The 22,370-nt window shown below is 36.8% G+C and overlaps 2 protein-coding genes and 1 pseudogene across 7 annotated transcripts in view; 1 reads left to right on the top strand and 2 right to left on the bottom strand.

Annotated features, from left to right (window-relative positions):
- Positions 1–6,076: 6,076 nt before the first annotated feature.
- Positions 6,077–20,333, top strand: LOC149071176 (TIMELESS-interacting protein). Of its 4 annotated transcripts, none has more exons than XM_089248118.1 (6): positions 6,077–6,163; positions 7,830–8,026; positions 8,608–8,683; positions 10,500–10,622; positions 16,314–16,625; positions 18,099–20,333. In XM_089248118.1, exons 2-6 carry the CDS (start codon positions 7,839–7,841, stop codon positions 18,423–18,425), a joined length of 1,026 nt encoding a protein of 341 aa, XP_089104244.1. In that variant the 5' UTR covers positions 6,077–6,163; positions 7,830–7,838; the 3' UTR covers positions 18,426–20,333. The 4 variants fall into 4 exon arrangements, with proteins under 4 accessions (XP_089104244.1, XP_089104247.1, XP_089104248.1 ...); XM_089248121.1 differs by having other exon boundaries at positions 6,091–6,180; positions 18,099–18,508; XM_089248122.1 differs by having other exon boundaries at positions 6,104–6,191; positions 18,099–18,508.
- On the bottom strand, positions 6,788–6,906 carry LOC149071177 (5S ribosomal RNA; annotated as a pseudogene).
- Positions 20,319–22,370, bottom strand: part of LOC149071178 (neuroendocrine convertase 1-like) — a 57,645-nt gene continuing 55,593 nt past the window's right edge. For all 3 annotated transcript variants that reach the window (XM_089248116.1, XM_089248117.1, XM_089248115.1), the window contains one exon: positions 20,319–20,781. In XM_089248116.1, the coding sequence (XP_089104242.1) occupies positions 20,521–20,781 (261 nt within the window). In that variant the 3' untranslated portion in view covers positions 20,319–20,520. The remainder of the gene's footprint in view (positions 20,782–22,370) is intronic.

Consider the following 22,370-nt stretch of genomic DNA (forward strand, 5'->3'; position numbering starts at 1 on the left):
TTTTGTTCTGAATATATTTTGAAGATACTGAAAATGTTAGGAAATTGATATTTTAAATGTTTGAGTTTGACAATTTACGAAAGTATTTGTTGGTCATGTTGACCACACTAAACAGTTGTAACGAAGAATTTGCAACAATTTTCATCACCATACTTGGGCAGCTAACAGTGATTTCATATGGAATTCATTAAATTCTCAATCATTTCTAGGATTGAAGCTAATATTCAATATGCAAGTGTCTAATTTCAAATAGGAGAATGTTCACCAATTGAAACTTAGTCCTCAAGTTATATTAAAAAAAAATGCTGTAGTACTCATGTCTTCAAAAACATGATATTAGAGGCTTGAGCTGCATGTACTTTATTCCTTTTTATTTTAAAAAACCCACAATCTTCGCGACATTGACTATGAAAACATTATCTTATAACTCTTAATGAATTGTATTTCAATTATTATAAATTTGTTTTCAGCAAATTTAGTGAGGATTTTCAAATGGAATTTTATCAGCAGAATACATGAAAACAGCTACAAGTTGTCGTATTGGTGAATACTTGCATTCTTTGTATATGCCAAATACTCTGTGTGTGTGTGTGTGGTCATCATATTAGTCTATACTAAATTTTTTTTTTAAAGTGGGGGGGGGGGGGAGATTAAGATTTGGCTTCCTGTAGTGCTTATTCCAAGAAATATGATAATACTAGCTATAATACCTGGTGGTGCCCGTTATTATAGCTAGTAGTATTGGAAGCATTGAAGAAATGAAAAACCACTGTTAACAGATGAACATGTTTGAAACACATTGTTTAAGAACCACGAAAACCAAAGTAAGCATTCCAAACGTCATTATTGAGGCCTATGAACCAATAATGGCAGTTTTTTGCTTAAGTCAGGTTATGTTTGGTATATATGCAAAATTTGGCGATGATAGGCTTATAATTGTATAGATTTGTTATATATATATATAGAGTGAAAAGGGAGAGAAAGAACATATATACACACACAAAATCTATTATATATGTATATAATTATCAGCACTATATTAAAGAGTTTTCTACTTAGTAAATGAATTGACCTAAGAAATGTTTGTTTCCTACTTTCCGTCAATATTTGAGTTCGCTGTATAAAAGAACTGTTATTGGTCCAGCCTATGCACATGAGGTCCATAATGCTGTTACCAACTGCCCCTTTCATACAGAATTATGGCTTCCACAAGGGTAGGGCTGACAGGGTCTAGGGACAAATATTGTTCTTTTTTTACAATATGAATTCACTATAAAGGGGACCCAACAAAGACCTCACCCTAGGGGGCCCAGACCAAAGATGTGGGGGATATATATGGAATATAATGTACTATAGCCAGTGTATGCCTTGGCTCTAAGTAAAGTGGTCAGACTTAGCCTATACATTTCTAGGAGTAACATACATCCTATGTAAATTCTATGGGGTAAAATCGCCTCCTAAACATTGTAATTGAATTGGGGGGAAGAGAGGGTACTCCACCTCCCACAAATAAATTTAAGAAATTAGAGGGAGAGAGAAATCAAAATTTCAGACCCACACACACAATTATATGTTAATTTTATATTTTAAAATTTCTCTGTGAAAAATTTTTCATCAGTATAAACAAAAACAATATTCACTCATTTTTTGGTCAATGTAACAATTGTTCATTACTAGAAATGGATTATATATGGATTTCAGAGGAACATATGGATGATGCTTGCAATTCCTGGCCAAGAATAAGCCAATTGGTCTGAGAGATACAACTACTCATCACCACCTCTCAGCGAATAGGCTGTTATATATACACACAGCTTGACAAGAGATAGTTTTTCCCATTTCTTGAAAATGGTATAGTTTAACCCATGAGCTTGCGCAAGGGGATGTTTCGCACCCCACGCAAATATATATTACAAAATTTCTAACTTCGCTATTTTTAAATGGGTATAACCCAATGTAGCTGCTTCTAAGGTAATATTTTAGTAGGTGAACATGCCAGATGCAAAATTTCCTTTTTTGTTCTCTTGAATGCAGCTACTGGGGTGTTAAATACCCCTTTGCCCATCCTGGTGTTACTTTACTTGTTTGAAAATGTCTCTCAATTTGAGTAATGAAGATGAAATTAAATGCTTACGCAAGTTTTTGAAGATGTTTCTACGGATGAAAAATCAATAAATGAGTCAGATCAGCATGTGTCGTAAGAGTTATACTCCCTCTTCTGAGAAAAATTTTGCGAGGATACAGTGGATGTTCTAGATGAAATGCTCATTCCATATTCTACTGCTAAAATTTCAAATAGATGGCCTAGGATAATGTTTTTTGCATTGTTGATCGTCGCTGCAATCAATGCAAGGGTGCTGTGTTCAACAAAAAAAACTGCCAAAAGAATTCAAGAAAAGAAGGCTCTCTTCATCTAGAAAGACCCTGGCTCTTCAACTAATCAGATTCCAAATAGTAAAAGAGTCTACACTCCAACTAAAAGGGAGATTCTGAACAAATTTTTCACCTTCCAAACCATTTGCAAAAAAGCTAAAGACAAACGTTTCTTACGTGCATCAGAAAAAGGCAACGATAAAAACGAGCTGTTCCAAGTACAGCAAGAATATTTGTCACGAATACACTATCAGTCTTCGTGCAGAGTGTGTGGAATAATGTAAATTTTCATATCAAATAAATGGTGGTATTTACTCATTTCTTCCATTTTGATTAAATGTAGTTTTCAATATATATACTCATTAAAATTTAATTAAGAAATGTGTTTCAGAAGAAATTAACTAGTGGGAATCAAAGCACCCCTTGAGAGTTCTCATTTTGCTCCATGTAGCACGAACATGCTCCCAGGTTGAATACACAGAGGTTTGAAAGTAATAAAAGTGCAAATAGTTAAGTAAGTGCACTTCCTGTGCATTTCTAGGAGTATATACACAAGTACTATGCACCCCATGTAATTCTAGAAGGTACAAATGCCTGCTACACATTTCAAGAGGTGCACGCTCTCTCTCTAGAAATAAAATTAAAGAAAAAAAAAATTCAAAATCATTCATAAATTTGTCTTGCAAATATTTTCATGTCAATTTAAGTGATAGTAAGTTCTTACGGCATCTTTTTTTCAGCGACCTCGTTGGGCATTTTGCCTGCTGTGGCCTTGTATTTGTATACATTCACACATTTATTTTTTTTTGGAAAATGTAACACTTATTATAGACAAGAAATGGGCAGCTGTGGTAGTTGAGTGGTGATAGTGACAGACTTACATTGCAAGGATCTGGGTCTGAACCCCACTGTCACGACAGTGGTGGTTGGGAGAAGTTGATTTTCTCGGGTTCCCAATTTCAAGCGCGAATGCAAGACGATTTCCCCATTAAAAGAAGTCTCACCACAGAGAGCAGCAGTCCTACAACGCTACAGATGCTCAATCATTACACTTCATCACAATTTTAAATATAGATAGCGCCACTAATTCACACACATCATGTACACACTCAGACTGTTAGGCACACACATTCACACTTCCGGTACAACTCAATCAGTAGTAAATTGCTCATGGTGATAAACCAGAGTTGTAGTCAGTTTGAAAGAAAGAAAAACTAGAAATAGATTATTCATACAAGATATACAGAAGACTGGATGTTGTGAAGATATTTATTATTTGAGATGTTAATTTTTTAAGGAAGGAAAAAACCCATCTCTGCCTCTACTGGGAGTCAAACCTGGGTCCCTCGATTGCCGGACGAGTGCTCTGACCACTAAGCTACAGAGGATATAGAGATTGTCCTTCACTAGAGCGCATATATGCCGAACGGAACCGTGCAATGGACGGTGAAACCGATCAGCTAACGACGAGCCACCAGAGGGCTATATATATGACATGAATGTCGTTCTCCACTTGTTAATACAAGATATACAGAAGACTGGATGTTGTGAAGATATTTATTATTTGAGATGTTAATTTTTTTTTTTTTAAGGAAGGAAAAAAACTCATCTCTGCCTCTACTGGGAGTCGAACCCGGTAGAGGCAGAGCACTCGTCCGGCAATCGAGGGACCCGGGTTCGACTCCCGGTAGAGGCAGAGATGAGTTTTTTCCTTCCTTAAAAAATTAACATCTCAAATAATAAATATCTTCACAACATCCAGTCTTCTGTATATCTTGTATTAACAAGTGGAGGGCGACATTCATGTCATATAGATTATTCATGTACTTAGTATCTTCTATGTTACACATATAGAGGATGCTTGTGACTCAATAAAGGCTGAAGACTCTTGGCTTATTAGAAGTTGATTGGTCCAAGGGACATATGAACATCTATGTACATTGGCCATAACATATCCACAACTTGATTAAAGTTATTCACCCATTTCTTAAAAATGGTATTGTTTGAATGTACATAAAGGACTTAACCCGAGGAACCATTCAAAGGTTAAATGAAAAATAATCAGCATAAAAAAATATATACATGTGCAAACTGTTATGACACAGTATGTGGCAGGGTAGGCTATATATAAGCAATACTTGCTACATATTTCTAGGAGTACTCACACCTTGTATGCACTTCAACGAGTAGCATTCATCCCACACACAATGCTAGCGGGTACAAATGCTTCCGGTGCATTTCAAGGGGTACGCCCTTTCTGCTAGACAAAAACTGAAGAAATTCGAGAGATTAGAAAAACAGAGCAAAATCAAAATTTCAGACCCAATTATTTCTCTATTTTATTTTTAAATTTGTCTTAGAAATATTTTTCTAGTTAGATTAAACGATCTTCACTTATTTTCGGACAATGTAACACATAATTTTGACTAGAAATGGATTTCAGGGGAGATATAGCAGATGTTTGAGAATCGATAGAGTTGATTGGTCTAAGAGACATGTCATCACCTCTCTGTGCATTGGCAATTACATATAAACAGTTTTGACAAAGAAAAGTTTCTTCCTCATTCCACAAAACACAGTATTGCTTGGACTGGAACTATTTAACACCATATTTTCGAATCGAAAAATATGAATAGAGAAATTTCAACCCATAAAAATTATGTACCACTATGTGTTGTGGTGGTTAGTAATAAGTATTAGCGAACACATAAACACACAAAAAATGCAAGAATCGAAACATTTATATCACATACAAAATCAAATTGCAAAACGGAGTTGCACATATTCACACACAGCACAGCTACAAAACAAAACACTACTGTCCACACAACATAGATAAGCTGAACACTGGGAATGGCAACATATTGGTCAAGCCTCGTCATCAAATTCCTTGTTCTGATCAGAGTCGAGTCTCTCGGTGATTGGTTCGCTGGACATTTGGTTCAACTTGTCGAGAAATGCGCACAGTAACTTCTTGTCCATTTGATCTGCTTGAGTCCTCTCTTGTTCCTCTACAGTCACTGCAGGGTCATCGTCATCACTGATGACCATGCTCTCATTTTGATGCACATTTTGTGGCTGCTGTTGTTGTTGGTGGTGTTCCCCGGCTTGATCCATTTGCTGCGGCTGTTGCTGTGATTCTTGGCGAACGTTGGCGTCTTTCTCTGGCTCCTCCATCAATCCGTTGTGATGATGGTTCTCCGTCATCATGCTCAGCAATGAATAAATTTGGCTCGGATTACCAAGCTTAATTAACTTCACAGATGGCGACTTTTACAACTTGAACGGAGCGATAAAGTAAATCGCCTCTATATAAATAAGAGACGAAATTCGAAAACTTGGCTATAATTATTCAAATTGATAATAGTTGTTGATAACAATTTAAAAATTAGTTGACAAAAACCACTTATAATCATTTAAAACAATAAGCGTTCAAATGAGAAACGCCCAGCGACAAAAGCCTTGCTTGTAAACAAATTGGCTTCGCTGGGATAGTTTTTTTTTTGTCCATTGCTTCCATTACGTACATAAAATAAATAATTATGTATTAATTAGAAAAAATGAGAAAGTATAATATTATTATATTCAATTTCATACACTTTCCAAGTGTGTTTTTAGTTTTTAATACATTACGCACTAAAATAATACGAAGAAGTTTATTTTTTTCCGAATCTCCAATATTTGTTTTTACGTTTCTGGCATCACTTTGTTTCGCGCCAAAACTGATGTTTGTTGACAATCGGAAAATTTATTGTTTTACATTTTGAAGGGGGAAAACCTGTGAAATTACGTAATTATTGTTTTTACGTAATTATTACGTAATTATTCATTTGCTTGAATTATTTGTGATGCTCAAATTTCACTATTATAATCTTCCATTTTTGCAATTTCATTTTAATCTCATCCAGGCAGTGCTGTCTTAATGCATGGGCCCGGGGGGGGGGGGGGGCCCATGATACTCTTAAGATGGCCCGTTCCCAGAAATTTCGTGCGGGGGGGGGAAACACCAGAGTGATGGAACAATGGATTTGGCCATCTTTTCCCCCTTTTTCGATCATTTTCTCACATTTTGGAGGGGGGACCAGACCCTCCAATCCCCCCCCCCTACTACTGCCGTGTCCAGGGCCCATGCCTCATAAGTTTGAGCAAAGCTCGTTTTTCGCATGGGCAAACGGGGGGCCCCAAAATCTACTACTGCACCACACATGTACCTCGTCCATATTCCTCTGCGGAACCTCTAGCGAATTGGTACATGCGGGAATGTGTGTGTACGTGTAGTGAAACCTGACGTGAAGTTTGTTTCTGTGTAATGCTTGTTATGTGTAGTGCTGCCATCTGCCACCAGTTTTTACAACTATGAGTGAAGTGTAATGATTGAATAATTAATCGTTGTAGGCCTGTTGCAAAAAAGTGATGCGAACAGTGCGCAGTGTTCCCAGGTGGTCACCCTCCCAAGTGCTAACCACACCCGCTGCTGTTTAACTTTGGCGATCGGACAAGAACCGGTGTTTTCAGCATGGTATGGCCGTTGGCTATTTTATCTTATGTCTATATATTTTTAGACATATTCACTAATTAAAACATCTAAGGATGCTTTGGGGGGCCCCAAAATCTGCTGCCTTATGCATTTTAGGCACAGCCTGCATGTCCTCTTTCCCTCCCTGTGTACACTTCTCAACCTCAGTACTGTATAAACAAGGCTCCCCCGTAATTGAAGAATACTGAGTTTGGGCCCTACGCAATATGAATTTTTGGGCCCCACTTATACACCGACATGGTTTAAACCAGCGGTTCTCAAAATTTTTTTGACTCGTGTAGTCCTATCCAGTTTAGAATTTCTATGGCAGAGCCCTGTTTGACTTGAGGTGCCCTTTTTTGTACATAATTTTTATGTACAAAAAAGGGCCTCCTTTATTTATTTATCAAATTTACTGATTTATATTGTTTTCATCGAGTCGCCATGGAGCCCTTGGGGCTCTGCCGAGCACTGGTTGAGAACCCCTGGTTTAAACTATAGTCACAATTTTTTGATAAGAGATCAACACTGGTTGGTTAAATTCAGGTTTTGAACCAATTAATGTTGATGTCTTATCCAAAAATTGTGACTCCATGTCGATGAATACTGCCCTTAGTGCAGTTCTTTTGAAGAATTGTTATGTGACAATTATATGTTCACAAATTACTTTATATACTCGTGTATGAGCCAAGTTTTTTTTCGTTGCGAAATTTGTTCCTTAATTTTGGGAGGTCAGTTGATACACAGGTGAGTTTGTGAGGAGAAATTATCGACCTCCAACTTTACAAATCATACAGCTACGCTGCCTTCACACACCTAGCTTGGAGTTGTGTGACGTCATTGAAAACTTTAGATGGTGTCACTAAAGCAGTGTGTAGCTATAGATGAGTTACTAATCGGTAGAGATTATCATTTTACTCTTTTATTTATTATCTTTTAGTTCTGAGGTATGGAGGAAGAGACTGTAGAAAATATTGATGACATATTCGATGAGTATGAACAGATCATTGAAGGCAGAGATGAGGCCAATGATAATGTCACTGGTGAACAGTCTGCAGATGCTGAGAATCGTGAAGTAATCTCTGCTCCAAAGAAACGAACCGTGAGAAACCCAAGATTAAAATTTGACGCTGATAGGTATTAAATTACTTATTTTTTTTTAGAATTTTAGTCGTCACATTTTTAAAAAAAATTTACTACTCTGTGGATACATTGACTAGTTTTGAAATATACACTCTCAAAAATAAGCCGTAAATAATTATAACAACTGCTCCATTTTCATTTGATCTACCCTTGTATTTTATGCATTTTTTTAATTTGCAAGTAAAATCTTTAAGGTGAAATTATTGCCATTGTAGCTTCTAGAGAATATTCTCCTTGATGTGAATATTGTTTAAAGAATTTAAATTTTTGTGTGTGTGTTATATTCAAAGCTTTCTTCGAATAACCATTTATGGTCTAATCAGCCCACCAGAGTCCATGAAATTACATGCAGAATAAATGAGTGATAGAAATTTTTTTAATGATGCGATAATCATGTATTCCCAAAAGATCTTTATGATCTGTCCAGGGAATTTCTTAGCGTTAGTTGATATCCACACCCAAATTGGGATTTGATCTCAGGCCTGCACAGTCAGAGATTAGCTCCTTAACCACTCGACTGCCAAGTGGCATTTCTTGTTGGTCTTAATATTTTAATTTTTCCTATGCTATTTCAGGTTGATCGGAGAGAGGGGACTTCCAGTTCTCTTGGATCATTTTAAAGATATAAAATTCAAAGGAAAAGGACATGAAGTAAATATATTCGTCTGTGGTTTTTGTCATTATTATTGTTTTGAATAAAGTAGCATCTCTGACCCCTCTTCCCCTGTGTTTTGCTTAATTAATTGAATATGCAGTCAGGGGGCTCCGTTAATGCAAAACATACGTCAATACATGTCTTTGGCTTTGTAATCCTTAACTAAATGATTTTTTTTTTGTTATTTAATAACTAAATATCCTGTGAAAACACGAGAAAATTTCCTTGGTTTTGTGCTAATGAAGTTTGGCTGCATATACAATGTAATGGAAAAAGTTCTTTCAGCTTCTGAAATCTTGATTTCAATATGCTTGAGCAATGCCTACTATTACTACTTAACTGTACATGTGTGACCCTTTCATCTTGCAGCCGGGTTCCCTAGGCTGGGATCTCTGACAGTCCCCTCTAAAGTGAATTTATTGTGGGAATAAACAAAAACTATAAGAATCGTCCCAGGAGTAGAGCCCTGCCCTTATGAGAGCCATGCATGCACGTTTCCTCGTACCAGTTCTTGTGAAAAATGTCTAAGGAATTGGTACATGCCAAAACGTGTGTCATGAATTTATGTATGAGCTCCTAATGTATTGTTATGCTACAAATTAATTTTTATTAAACAAACCCTGTATGGTTATTGCCTTCTTTTAATTCCCCTTCATAACTTCATTAGTGAAGGACCTTCGAGAAGATCAGGGGCCCACACCAAAGATTCTATCCTAAGAACCCTGCTGTATCTTGGGGCAAATTCCACAGAGGAATGTGTACTAGATGCATGTATAGTTAAGTAGTAGCATGTGGAGGAGGGGGCATGCATGTTGGAATGTGCCTCATGTATTTAATGTGAATCTGTTTCTGAGGAATGCATATTTTCCGCTTAAGAAATGCTGCCACCTGTCTTAAGAATTCTGAAGCAAACAGCTTGATAGGTCTGTTGTATTATGCATGTTTCTTTTAATGTTGTAGGCCTGATTGTGCTTCCTGTTCATGATACCTGTAGGCATCACCATGATGGTTAGCTGAAAGCTGGTTTTCTGTTGCTTTCTCACTTGAAAATGCAAGTGACAACTAGCTTACACACTGACACAAAAAGTATTAGCCTAAAAATCATTGTTTGATGACATGACAAGCACCAAAAACTAGTTTAAACCATTGAAAAAACGTAAATGATGCATTTAGATAATGTTCTGAACACAGTCGGTATATAACATGCCGAGATACACACTTCACGTGCATTACGATGTTTTATTTTTGAACACTAATTTATTGCAGTAATTGAAAAGTATTAATTATAATTTGCAATTTTGAATTTTTAGACATGCAAAGAGTCTAGAACCGTGGTTTTCAAACTGTGCTCTGTGTGTTCCACCAAAGATATTTTGGTTCTCCATGTAGAGATTTGGAAATAAATCATTTTTCAAAACTTCAAAAATTCACATTTATTCCAGGTTACAGAACACTGTGATATTATCATGGAACAAACAAGAAAGCGGAAGATTGTTTCTATTTCCTATTTCGGATAATTCTTTGTCATAAAAATTACTTTTTTGTGCAGTTGCAGGAAACATATCCATGCAAAATTTTTAGGGGATGGGGCTCAAGCTCTTGGGGCCCAATACAAGTTGATGCTTATGCATGCAAAAATTTCTTGCATTCACCATTTCTTTAAGAATTCCGCTGAGTAGTGTTTATGAACAGCATGTACGATTTAATAATAGAAGTTGTTTGACAGGTCGAATAATCAAATTATGTCAGCTGTTCCGAATAACCAAAACTGATTTGATGCAGAAAATATTCTAAATTTGTTTGAATTTCCAGCTTGAAGATTTGAACCACCTACTGGCAACTCTAGAACACTGGACTCATAGACTTTTTCCAAGCATGCGATTTGAAGACTGCCTCCTTCAGATAGAAAAACTTGGCAAGAAAAAACCAGTTCAGGTAATACTAGTATGGTACTTTGTTCTAAGTATTGTTTCAAGTTTTCTGTCTTTTCATTTTGGTTGGAGTAATTTGATCGTTCAGGATTCATTACGGTCAGCAATAACCTAGCCAGGGAATTTGATTACTGTAGAAAATGCCGGAAGAATTGGGAAAAATTGCATGTATTTGTTATAAAACTTTGAAATTTAAGACAATGATCAGGGAAAATTTTCCTAAAGTTGTTATAATGTAAACTCCAGTAAAATTTGAAATAAATGAATGTACATTGGTGTGGAAAAATTAAGAACAAGATGTATTTTCTAATGTAATGTTGTGCAAAAGTGTTCTCCAAATCGACACAAATAATACCATAAGATCCCAAAAACGTAAAAACATGGGAAAACTAAACAAAGCTTTCCAAAAAAAAAAAAAAATCTGATGGATAGAAAGGAACTTTATTGGAAAAATTAGCTTTGAGCACAATTGGACAGAAGACCAAAATATCCATGTGACAAGGGACTGGCCAGGAAAATCCAGCCTTTAGTAGGGAATATGATCACTCCGACTGCTATGCAGGATTTACATTGTCTTCCCATTCTGAGCACAATGTTGTCAATGAGCTGTTGAGGGATTGTTGCCCATACCTGTTGTAGTGGCAATTGCAGTTCCGGAATCGTTGCTGGTGGCTGGTGACGTGCTACCAAGCATCTCCTTAGAGTGTCCCACATGTGTTTCATTGGATTTAGATCTGGGGACTTTGCCAGCCAATCAATGCCTTGAATATCTTCACTCTTCAACAGCTCTGCGACAGCCTTTGCATGTTGAGTGTCGTCCATGAAGAGGAACCAAGGACCCATAACAACTCTAAAACAATGCACGTGAGGAAGAAGAACCTCAGTACAGTAGCCGGCACCAGTTATTGAACTACCTAGGAAGATGTATGGCATAACCAAGCATGATATCTCTCTGAACGAGAACTCCGCCACCTCCAAACTGGTCCCTTTTAATGATGTTGGTTATTGCGTTCCCTCCCCCCCCCCCCTCCAGATGTGCATGCTTGCAGAATCACTAGTCAGACTAAATCTGCTTGCATCCGTAAAGAGTACTCTACTTCAATTTTACAGCTTCTTCCTTAATTTTTGCACAGCAGTGTAGGTTTGATCAAATCATGCCAAAGCTATGATGACATTGCTGACAGCAGTTCCACAAAAATTAGATGATGAAGGAAAAAAATTAGTCACATATTGAATATAAAAATGTTTCTTAAAAGTATTTTTAAGTTTATCTTCTTCCTATTATAAAATCAATTTTTGTTTATATTGTCAATAGTTATATCCTAATTCATTGAAAGAAGTTCAGTATACTGTCAGGGGAGCACCAAATATGTCGTATTTCAGTCATCTGCGGACCGAAAACCTGTTTATTTAGGATGACCTACAATTTTACAGGGCAATCCTGTAATTTTGGTCGCCCTAACTTTTTTTAATAAAATGTTCAGTTTTTTCCCTTAATTTTCAACGAGGCTTACTGGAATTTTTATTCTCTACTGAAATCAAGATTCATGAATAAAATTATAATAATTATGACTATCATAAATCATCAATTTATTTCACATATTTGTCAAACATGTAAATTTTTCTTGGTGAAATACATATATAGTAGGCAATATTCCATATGTATCTTGATTTTCTTTAATTTAAGGAAATATGGTCGGCCTAGGTATTTAATGTGTTGAGTGTTTCAATTTATTTCTGCTGGAATACCTTTTGTGGGCAGGTTGGAATAGGGTGGCCAGATGGCCTGTTTTTTTTGTTTTTTTTTGCTGAAAAGTGCACTGTCTCAAAAAGTGCTTTTGAGACATCCGTTTGTCCCAATTTGCAATTTACGCGATCAAAGATTAAATAAATTCACTTATATTTCAATATTTAGTTGGCAGAACTGTTTTATTCCAAAATTTCAACCTACCTACTTTTTTTAGCTTTGAATCTGGTGGAATATCATCAATACAGCTGCAAGTTTTGACAGAAAGCTCTTGTTGCGTATGGTGATGGTACAGTGGCCAACTTGATACTAGAACTCATTGCTGCTCCTACGCGGGACCCAGTGCAAAAATAATCTTGGATTCAATCATAGAAAGAATTATTTTAGATAATTTGTTATATTATAAAAATATTCTGAACATTTTCATGGTTTTAGAGCAGTCACCTTGCTTTGTTGTACAAAATTATTTTTTCAATTCATATTTTCTATTAGGCTTTTCCCTAACTCGAACACTGTTCACAATATTCTGTTTTTATTTGTCTCTGCAATGTAACTTTATGTCCAGACAAAGTAATGACACAAAATTTCTATTGCATTATAAGTTCACACTTCGACGCCAAACTGAAAAACCGCTTACAAGTCCAACACCTCCTATAGATTTGATATTGTTTACTGTGGGTGTTTTATGCATGTGACAAAGATCACGTTTTATCACCAATAGGCAATTTTACCCATTGCTATGTAATTTGTCGCAGTATTTTCTCTGAGAAATATTTTTCAGCGTGTCCCGGTTTTTATCAAGAAATTAGCATTATGTCCCGGTTTCGCAGTTGCATGATCTGGTCACCCTAGGTTGAAAATCCTTGGTTGGTGGCATTCTGCCTATGGGCTAGAGGTTGTGCTAACTTATCAACAGATTCTGCCAAAAATAAATTTGCTGAGTATGTTGACAAAAATGCAATTAGAGTGAAAAGATATATTGTAAACTTTTAATGAGAGAGACAAAGTGGATACATTTGTTGTAGGACTGATCACTTACCAGAAAAAGATACTTTTCTTTGAAGAGCATCAACTTCTTTGGTCAAACTCTTGAATATGCCGGTGAGGTTAAATTTCTAGATGTATAACTAGATCAGAAACTGAGCTGGAAGAAGCAGCATCTGTCTGAACAAAGCTAATCAAGCTTTTTGGGCCTGCAGAAATGATATTGGGAGGGACATGGGAGATTACATCCTAGAGTCATCCACTACGATCTACCATATCTCTATATTGCAATTTATTGTCATTAATGAGATGTGATGGAAATGAAGGTGCTGTCTATTGGTGGTTGCCTCAAGCTCATTAGGAAAAATATATTTTTCATATCCTCCCTTGGGATTGACCGCAACTTTCACAGTGGTAGACGAGCATCTTACCACCACGCCATTCTGGCACTGAGTCATTCACTGGATCTATGCAATGATCATATGTCCTATTATTACTTATGGTTCTGTTGTTTGGTGGTCCAGAACGAGGTACAATATGGCTTAGTCAGACTTGGCTAAACTACAAAGAATAGTTTGCATGGCCATCTCTGGCTGTATAAAAGCCACTTCTACTGAAGCACTTAAACTTTCACTAGGGATGTATCCTCTACACATGCGTATAGAGCCTGAAGCAATAATCTGTATGAAAGATTCAAGAATTCGGGTCATTGAGAAGAGTGTTCACAGTACTTATCATGGAGGTGGTCTTGATATAAATGTTATGGTTCACAGGATTAGAGATACTGTTTTCAACTCATTCAGCAAAAACAGTACCAAGATTGGCTGAACATTGACAGCGACAGGCAAAAGAGATAAATTGTGACTGCCCTGGTTTTAGGCAGATGAAGCTCAACAAAAATGGTATTTGTAGTGCTGTTATTATACTTACTAGTCACTATACTTTTAAAAAGCATTTTAATGTCATAGGAGTTGGTAGTGACTCATACTGTAGAGGTTGTGTTTATATTAAGAAGAAACTATACTCAGTTTCTTTGTGAATGTGAAATGTACTCTGCACATATGTTTGAGCACATGCGTGATCATTTGATTGAACTCTTGGAGCTGCACTACATTCCTATTAGATCTTTGCTTCAAACTGAACACAGTCCATGTTCTATCGCCATCCAGTAATTTTAGCATATTCCCCCAATGGGGCTACGGAAAACTCATCCACAAACGAAACTTTTCTTTAGCTACAGGTCTCTTAACTACTCCTAATTTTTTGGAGATAGTACAACAGACAGACCTCCAGTCGCAGTGCTAGGTTCCATGAAATCACCTATCCAAGAGTCTTAAGTCTAAGGACTGATCATGTCTAAAAATTCACTATCTCTACTGTGAGAACAAAAGTTTTAGAAAAGATGTTTTTCAAAATTACTTTGTAGATCAGAAAAGATTCCCAGATGGACCCACAGACCAGAGATAGTGCACCCACGCTCTAATGACAGTAGTTGGCATCATCAGGAGATATTAGTTGAAACAAACAGAACAAAATCAATACTATTACTTGGTAGTCTCAACAAACAAATCTAGTCCTTTTGCAATCCTAGGAAGCATACATACCAATATGCTACAGAGACACAGACTTCTTTTCTTATTGCAAGCACAATAGCGCTGATTAGAGACATTGCAGCCTTGTTTAATTTCAGCTTTTGTCTTTGCCCCCCCCCCCCAAGTGACTCATATGGTGGGAAATATGCTTTTTTTCAGCCTATATATAAACAACACATTGAAAAAGACTTTCTTCGTATGCTGAGATGAACTTCATACTACTGTGTGTTACAAGGAGAAAAAAGTCAGTGCCTTAGGAGCTCAATTCCTGGTGGAGACTACCAGGGCCGCAACTAAGGGAGTGTGGGGGGGGGGAGGTTCTGGTGCCTGGGCTTTCCTCATTAAAAATTATTCTGAGGTTTATGCTGAAATAGAGTACTGAGCCCTCTGCGATAGTAGATTTTTGTTTCCAGTTGTCATTCTGAAGACTACCAAATTTTCTTTCCAAAGTTTGTTTTTTATATATATATATATATATATATATATATATATATATATATATTTTTTTTTTTTTTTTTTTTTTTTTTTTTCAGAAGTCTTTAACCTTGGTGTGTGTTGTGGGCTGAAAAGAAACACTTCTCAATACTATTATGGTTGACTTTGATTCACTGAATCCTGGAGGACAAAATATTTTTTGCCATTGGGAGCTTTCTGAACCCATGACAAATGATTTTTTTCAGCTAAAAATAGCACTTTGTCATGATTCAGTCAGTTTAGGCAAGAAAAAAATTATGAGACATTTTCGAACCTCAGAATAATATGTCCTTTACAAGATATACAGAACTGGCTAATTTTGTAGAGATACTGATTTTTGGAAATTTTTTTATCTCTGTTCCTTACCGGGACTCGAACGCCAGTCGAGTACTCTACCAACTAAGCTATAGTGACAGATAGAATATCTAACCAATGGAGCACATAGTTGGTCGAGCACTCGCATGGTCTTTCGAGGAACCCGGATTCAGGTCCCAGTAGGGAGGCCGAGATGAAAATTTTTCCAAAAATCAATATCTCTACAAAATTAGCCAGTTTTCTGTATATCTTGCATTAACAGTGGAGAATAAATCTTTCTCAAAATATGTCCTTTAAGCTGAAAGAGGCTGTCTAGGAATGTGATTTTTCTTTTCGAAACTATCTTCGATTGGTATTCAGTGCCACTTGTACTTTGTATAATTAGCGGAGAGATTCATTGTTTTGTTGTACTTAGCCAAATTAATAATGGTTTGGTTCAGTTTGTTACATAGTATTGGTGATGAAAAAATAAAACAAACTTTTAATTTAACAATTACTTCCTGGAAATTTTTTTTTATTTGATGGATAAACCTGTAAAAGTTAAATATAGAAGTGAGTGTGAACCCTGTTTGCTACTTTTCAGACTTGTGTTCAGAAAATCCGTTTGGATATGCCTTTACTGGCGAGCGATTTTATAGAAGAAGCTGACGATAGGGATGATGTGTTACGAAATGAAGATAATCCACCGTATGAATCAGCATTTGATCAACTTCTTGATGATCCCAGAGAATCTTCTGCTTTTGATGCTGATGAAAGGGAAGGAACATCTTCTGTTGATGCTGATGAAAGGGAAGGAACATCTTCTGTTGATGCTGATGAAAGGGAAGGAACATCTTCTGTTGATGCTACCACTAATGATGAATTGAATTCACCTTCTACTGTCACTTTGACCAAAGTAAGAATTCTTCTAATCCGTAAATTACATTTGATTATGTGTTGATAAAGATTTTTCAATATTTAAATGCCTCTTACTTACAGCATTTGTGTGTGTGTAACATTAAATATGTGTATTTTTAATTGATGGACATTGCATTGAAATTTTTAATGTACATCGTCTACCTTAATTTCCTGCTTATTACATTAGAAAAAAAATAAAAGCATCTACATTTCTTATTATAGGTTATGGACGGCTGGACATGTATTACAGCCATCCATAACATACAGTAAGTAATTGTGTGTGTTAGCTACAAAAGCTTCTGCAATTTTTCCAGTCTTCAAAGGTCAAAGTAAGTAATTGTGATACCTTTTATAATGAACAACACCAGTGGCATCAGTTGTGATGAGTGCCGCTGTGGTGGTCGAGTGGTTATAGTGCCGGACTCGTGATGCGAGGATCCGGGTTCGAACCCCACAGTGGTGGTCGGCTGAAGTTGGTTTTCTGTGGCTCCCAACTTCAAGGCGCAAATGCGAGCCGATCTCCCCGTTAAAAAGTCTCGCCACAGAGAGCAACAGTCCTACAACAGTAAATCATTCAACCATAACACTTCACTCATAGTTAGTAAAACTGGGGGCAGATGACTGGGGGCAGCTGTGGTGGTCGAGTGGTTATAGTGCCGGACTCGTGATGCGAGGATCCGGGTTCGAACCCCACAGTGGTGGTCGGCTGAAGTTGGTTTTCTGTGGCTCCCAACTTCAAGGCGCAAATGCGAGCCGATCTCCCCGTTAAAAAGTCTCGCCACAGAGAGCAACAGTCCTACAACAGTAAATCATTCAACCATAACACTTCACTCATAGTTAGTAAAACTGGGGGCAGATGACAGCACTACACATAACAACCATTACACAGAAACAAACTTTACGTCAGGTTGCACTACACGTACACGCACATTCCCGCATGTACCGATTGGTTGGGGGGTTCCACGGGGGGGGGTGTAGCAGTAGTAGTAGCATGTGTGGTGTAGCAGTAGTAGGTAGGGGCTCGAGGATCCATGATGTTCTTAAGTCAGCCACCTCGTTGGGCAATTTGCCTGTTGTGGCGTTGTATTTGTATTTGTGCATCAGATGCAGTTGTTTTTAGCAGCAGTCTGAAAACCCCAAAATTAATTCAGAAATTAAAATCTATATAAAGGTCAAGGTCTAAAACACATCTGATGCCTCTGTAGGGTACATTCCATAGATACCTTTGTCAAAGTCTCTCTCTCCTGGCTGAGGAAATGTGTATATGAGATGAGGGTGAAAAGTTGTGAGAAAATGAGACGATGGTCTTACAAGGTTGGGTCTATTAATTTGTCAAAATCAATTAATGACCTCCAGATGTAATGTCTGTTTTCTGCGAGAAGATGGGGAGTTACTAACAACTGTATTGAATGTATTATGAATAATATTGTGTTTCATATTTATATTAAGTGTTTCAAATATAAAAATGCAGGTGTTGAGCGATGAGCAAAAAGTGAGAATGGAGAGAAACAGACAACTTGCAGTTGAAAGGTTGAAAGCCAGACTTTCTTGTGCTGAGGGCAGCAGTAATATCAGCAACAGTACCCATGAAGAAACAGTTGAACCACCAATGGATCGCAAAACGGATGATCAAACCTCTTTTGCTGAAATTCCAGATCCTCCAATGGAAGAAGTCGATGACGACAATGAGGATCGTGAAGAAATCCCAAAAAAAGGGAAGAAACGGTTAAGAATAGAGAGCAGTAGTGAAGAAGACATCGCAATAGACGATTTAGTAGAGCAAAGTTTGTATGATTAGTCAATTGACATAGATGATGCTATGGATTTAATTGCCATGATTTTTAATTTAAAGACCTCTTTTGTTGTATATTTCTTGTATATATATATATATATATTTCTTCATTTGAAGTATATATTTGCTGTCAATGTTTGTGATTGTACATTATTGACTTCATTAATTCAGAGTCGAACTAAACCACTTGAAACACCTATTCAATACTCAAATACTTGCTTTTTTTGAAGCAAGGTTTTCAATGTCGAAAATATTTAAATAAAACTTGGGTCAGTGCTTTGTTTTGCTGTGACATGTCAGAATGGAAAATAAAAGGCTACTAACCCACACATGCACCTCGTCCATATTCTTCTATGGAATTTCTAACAAATGAGTAAAACATGTTGAAATGTATGTGTAGGTGTTGTGGGGTTACTAGATTCAAAAACTGAGAAAGAAGAATGCCTGCATGCATGCACCCTTAGTGGCATCACTTTCCCCAATTATCACAACAGATGGCACCACTATTCTGACTGATAAAACCGGCCACAACAATTTTTTCTGACTAAAACAAAAACGCAAAAAAAAATTCTGAGAATTTCGATGGCTATTGGTCAATGTAAAAAAAACCACAAAACACTCATGTTGATGATGTTTCAAAGTGAAAAAATAATAATTCCGGAAATGTGTAAAGGAGGGCAAAAGGGTGAATTCTCCAAAATGTAGGAGGACACTTGAAATGACATCAAGAAGGAGGACATCTGTTAGATAACCCTGATGTGTTGCAAATCTAAGGCCGGGATTACACTATAAAAGTTTTCTAAAAGTTCTTTTATAAAATTTTAAAATTTCAACCGATAAAATTATCAGTTGCATTTACTCGATTGTAACCTTTACGCTTTATTGGTTGGATTTTTTAAGTTTTATAAAAGGGATTTTATCAAACTTTTATAGAATAATCCCGGCCAAACATAAAGTTTGTTTTTTGGGAAATGCTCGTTATGTGTTCAAATTGAGCTGCCACCTCTCTTGAAAATTCGGAAGCAGAGAACTTGGCTGGTTTATGTTTGCTTGGTGTGTCATGAGTGCATTTTTAAACATTATAGGCCTGATTGCTCTCTGTGATAAAGGGCTGATTGTTATGGTCTAAACCCTAAAGCATATGCTTAATCCATGGCCCGCAACCTCAAACCTAATTTTGTAAAAATGAACCAAGTGGCACATTTACAGATGACTTTAGTGACCCTTGGTGCAGTTCCGCTTAATTTGAGTGACCCATGACATTCCTGGATCACCAAATAGTCTGTATCACATTTACAGATCACTCAAATGACCCGCAGCACATTCCTAGATCATTTTAAGTTATTTGCGACATATTTACAGATCACTGCAACACAGTTCCAGAGCACTTGAGTGACCCACTTAACATTTGAAAATCACTTATGTTACCAATGCCTCAGTTCTAGATCACTCAAGTGATCATGGCACATTTTCAGATCACTTGCATTACTCACAGCAGAATTTCAGATTACTTAAATGTTCTGCGGTGCATTCTCAGATCACGTAAGTGGCCGTAGCATATTTACAGATCACTTTACCCATGGTGCATTGGAAATCAGTGCTGATTACTCAAGTGGTCCTTGGTTTATTTTTAGATAATTTAAGTGATTACAAAACCAGATCGTAGGTTCCAGATCACTTAAATAACACTGGGCATATTTGCAGGTCACTTCAGTGACCTGCAGCACTGTTATAAACCACTCAGCGACCCATGTTGCATTTACAGACCTCGTGAGTGCCCCGTGGCACGCTGACAGATCTTAGATGACCAGCAACATTGTGCCAGATCACTTGATTAAGTGTCCCGCACTTGCCTATAGGTTGAGCACCCTTTAGACATGAACAAGATGAACTCAACAATTCAATGACACACACCGGGATTATTTATTACAAGTCATGCCATGCTCAGTTTTGTACATTTTTTTTATAATAGCCTTGCAGATAAGGGCGTGTTTTCCTTTACAATTTTGCTTCACACTGTCAGGTGGTAATTTCTTGCTGAAGATTCGGGAACAAATTTACAGAAATCAAATATATATATCACATAGGAATTCACAAATGACTATCCTTCATATATGTAATGATTGAGGTAATCATCTGCATCACTGGTTTTTGGAATGTAGATAATTGCATTTGATGATGGCCTCTGCAGCATGTAGAGTTGTTTACGTGATATGGCCGATGAATAGTCAAGCGTCCTGAGTTGTTTGCCAACGAGATCTCCCCAATCAATGTCAGATTTACCAACTGATGCTCGAACTGAATCAAGCTGATCCTCGACAGATTCAACGTCATTGAAACCAGTATCCTGTTCAGAGAATTCCTGTTCGAATAGATGTGAATTACTGTGTGTTAATTATTTTTTAAAAGTTTTTATCTGCAAATTTGAAAACATAGTATACGGGGTGTTTCATGAAAAGAGTGTCCGGAAGAAATAACGTTATATGGTTAATTCTAAACTGAAATATTAACATTTTCAGCAAAAAAAATTCAGCCATGATAGTGTCACGGGCATAAAGTAACATTCTAAATTCAAATTTATTTCATCTACACATATTGCACAGGCACATGAATTGCTGATAACTACATGGATGTAGATGAGGTGAGGGAGAAAAGATTATAATATAGTCTGAGGATCTCCCTCGCCCCAGGTGGAAACAATGGCGACCTCATAATACATTAAGAGGACAATCATATTGTTAAGAAAATTATGCAAATAGTCATTATTTTTTTTCATGCGTTATGTTGCCTGTAAATATAACCATTGTTGCATCACTCTGTAAATCTTGCCAAATCGATGACGAACTTGGCAAGTTTGGCGACAGTGATGATTTGACAATATCATTGTGCCAAGAGAAGTGTAAAGGTAAAGTGAGAATCATGGAGGTTTTTCTGTAAGGTTTTTATTTTCACCTTTATAGCCACCGGCAGAGAACTATGAGCAGTTTGTAGAATTTTATTCGGAAAACAGGTTCTTATCTGTAAAAGTAGTGTTTCAAATTGCTGCTTGTGAATATGTCTGTAAAATAAATGTGTGTTGTCTGTGAAATTGCTTTGTACTTTGCTATCTCATGTGCTTGCGAGAGCCATTATCCATAATAATATTCTATTTAACAAAAAATGTGTACTGCGATCACATACACAAGGTGTCCCGTAACTCCTAATTCGGTATCCTAAACTATTCGTCATAGAGGTATGGTTATAATTTAAAAAATGCTCAAAATGTGTTCAAGAAGGATTGTGATTGAACGTTAGAGGAGGGGGGGGGACCATGTAAACATTTAGATTTTTTATTTTGTACACACTATATTTTCACTCTCAAAACAGGTACAGAATGCTTTCTGAACATTCTCAACACATTTTGAGCATTTTTTAACTTAGAGTCATACCTCTATGACAAATGATTGAGGAGATAAAGGCCAAATTAAGACTTACAGGACTTTCCTGTCTGTACACGCTCACACACATACAGGGGGCATAGGTAACAGGGCATATTGTATTTTACTGACAAATCACAATGGTCCTAGAGGCATGCTTCCAATTAGAAAAGTATCCAAATAATGTGTAGAACTCATATACATCATTCATGTTGCAAGGAGTTGTATAGTTATTGAAATATCAAAATTAACTTTTTATACGTGGCATCCTGTCCTCAAAAATTCAATTAGAAAAATATTGCCCCGTCTCTCCTGAGGGAAAAAAAAAACCCATGTTTCTAAGTGCAATAGTCACTGAGATATTAGAATTAAAAAATCGGAGAAAAGTTGAGAAAGAACAGCATAAATGAAGGAGAAGAACATTCAAAGGTTTTAACAACTGGCTGTTGCGAAGATATATTTTTGGAAAGAGACAAAATTCAACTAGGGCGTTCACCCAGAAAGTGAAAGGACGTAGTTTCGATTCCCCACAGGG

Source organism: Pholcus phalangioides, unplaced genomic scaffold (assembly GCF_987345545.1).
Source record: "Pholcus phalangioides strain wild (caught in Gottingen) unplaced genomic scaffold, Ppha-v1.0 ptg000019l_1, whole genome shotgun sequence".
Taxonomy (NCBI): Eukaryota; Metazoa; Arthropoda; class Arachnida; order Araneae; family Pholcidae; genus Pholcus; species Pholcus phalangioides.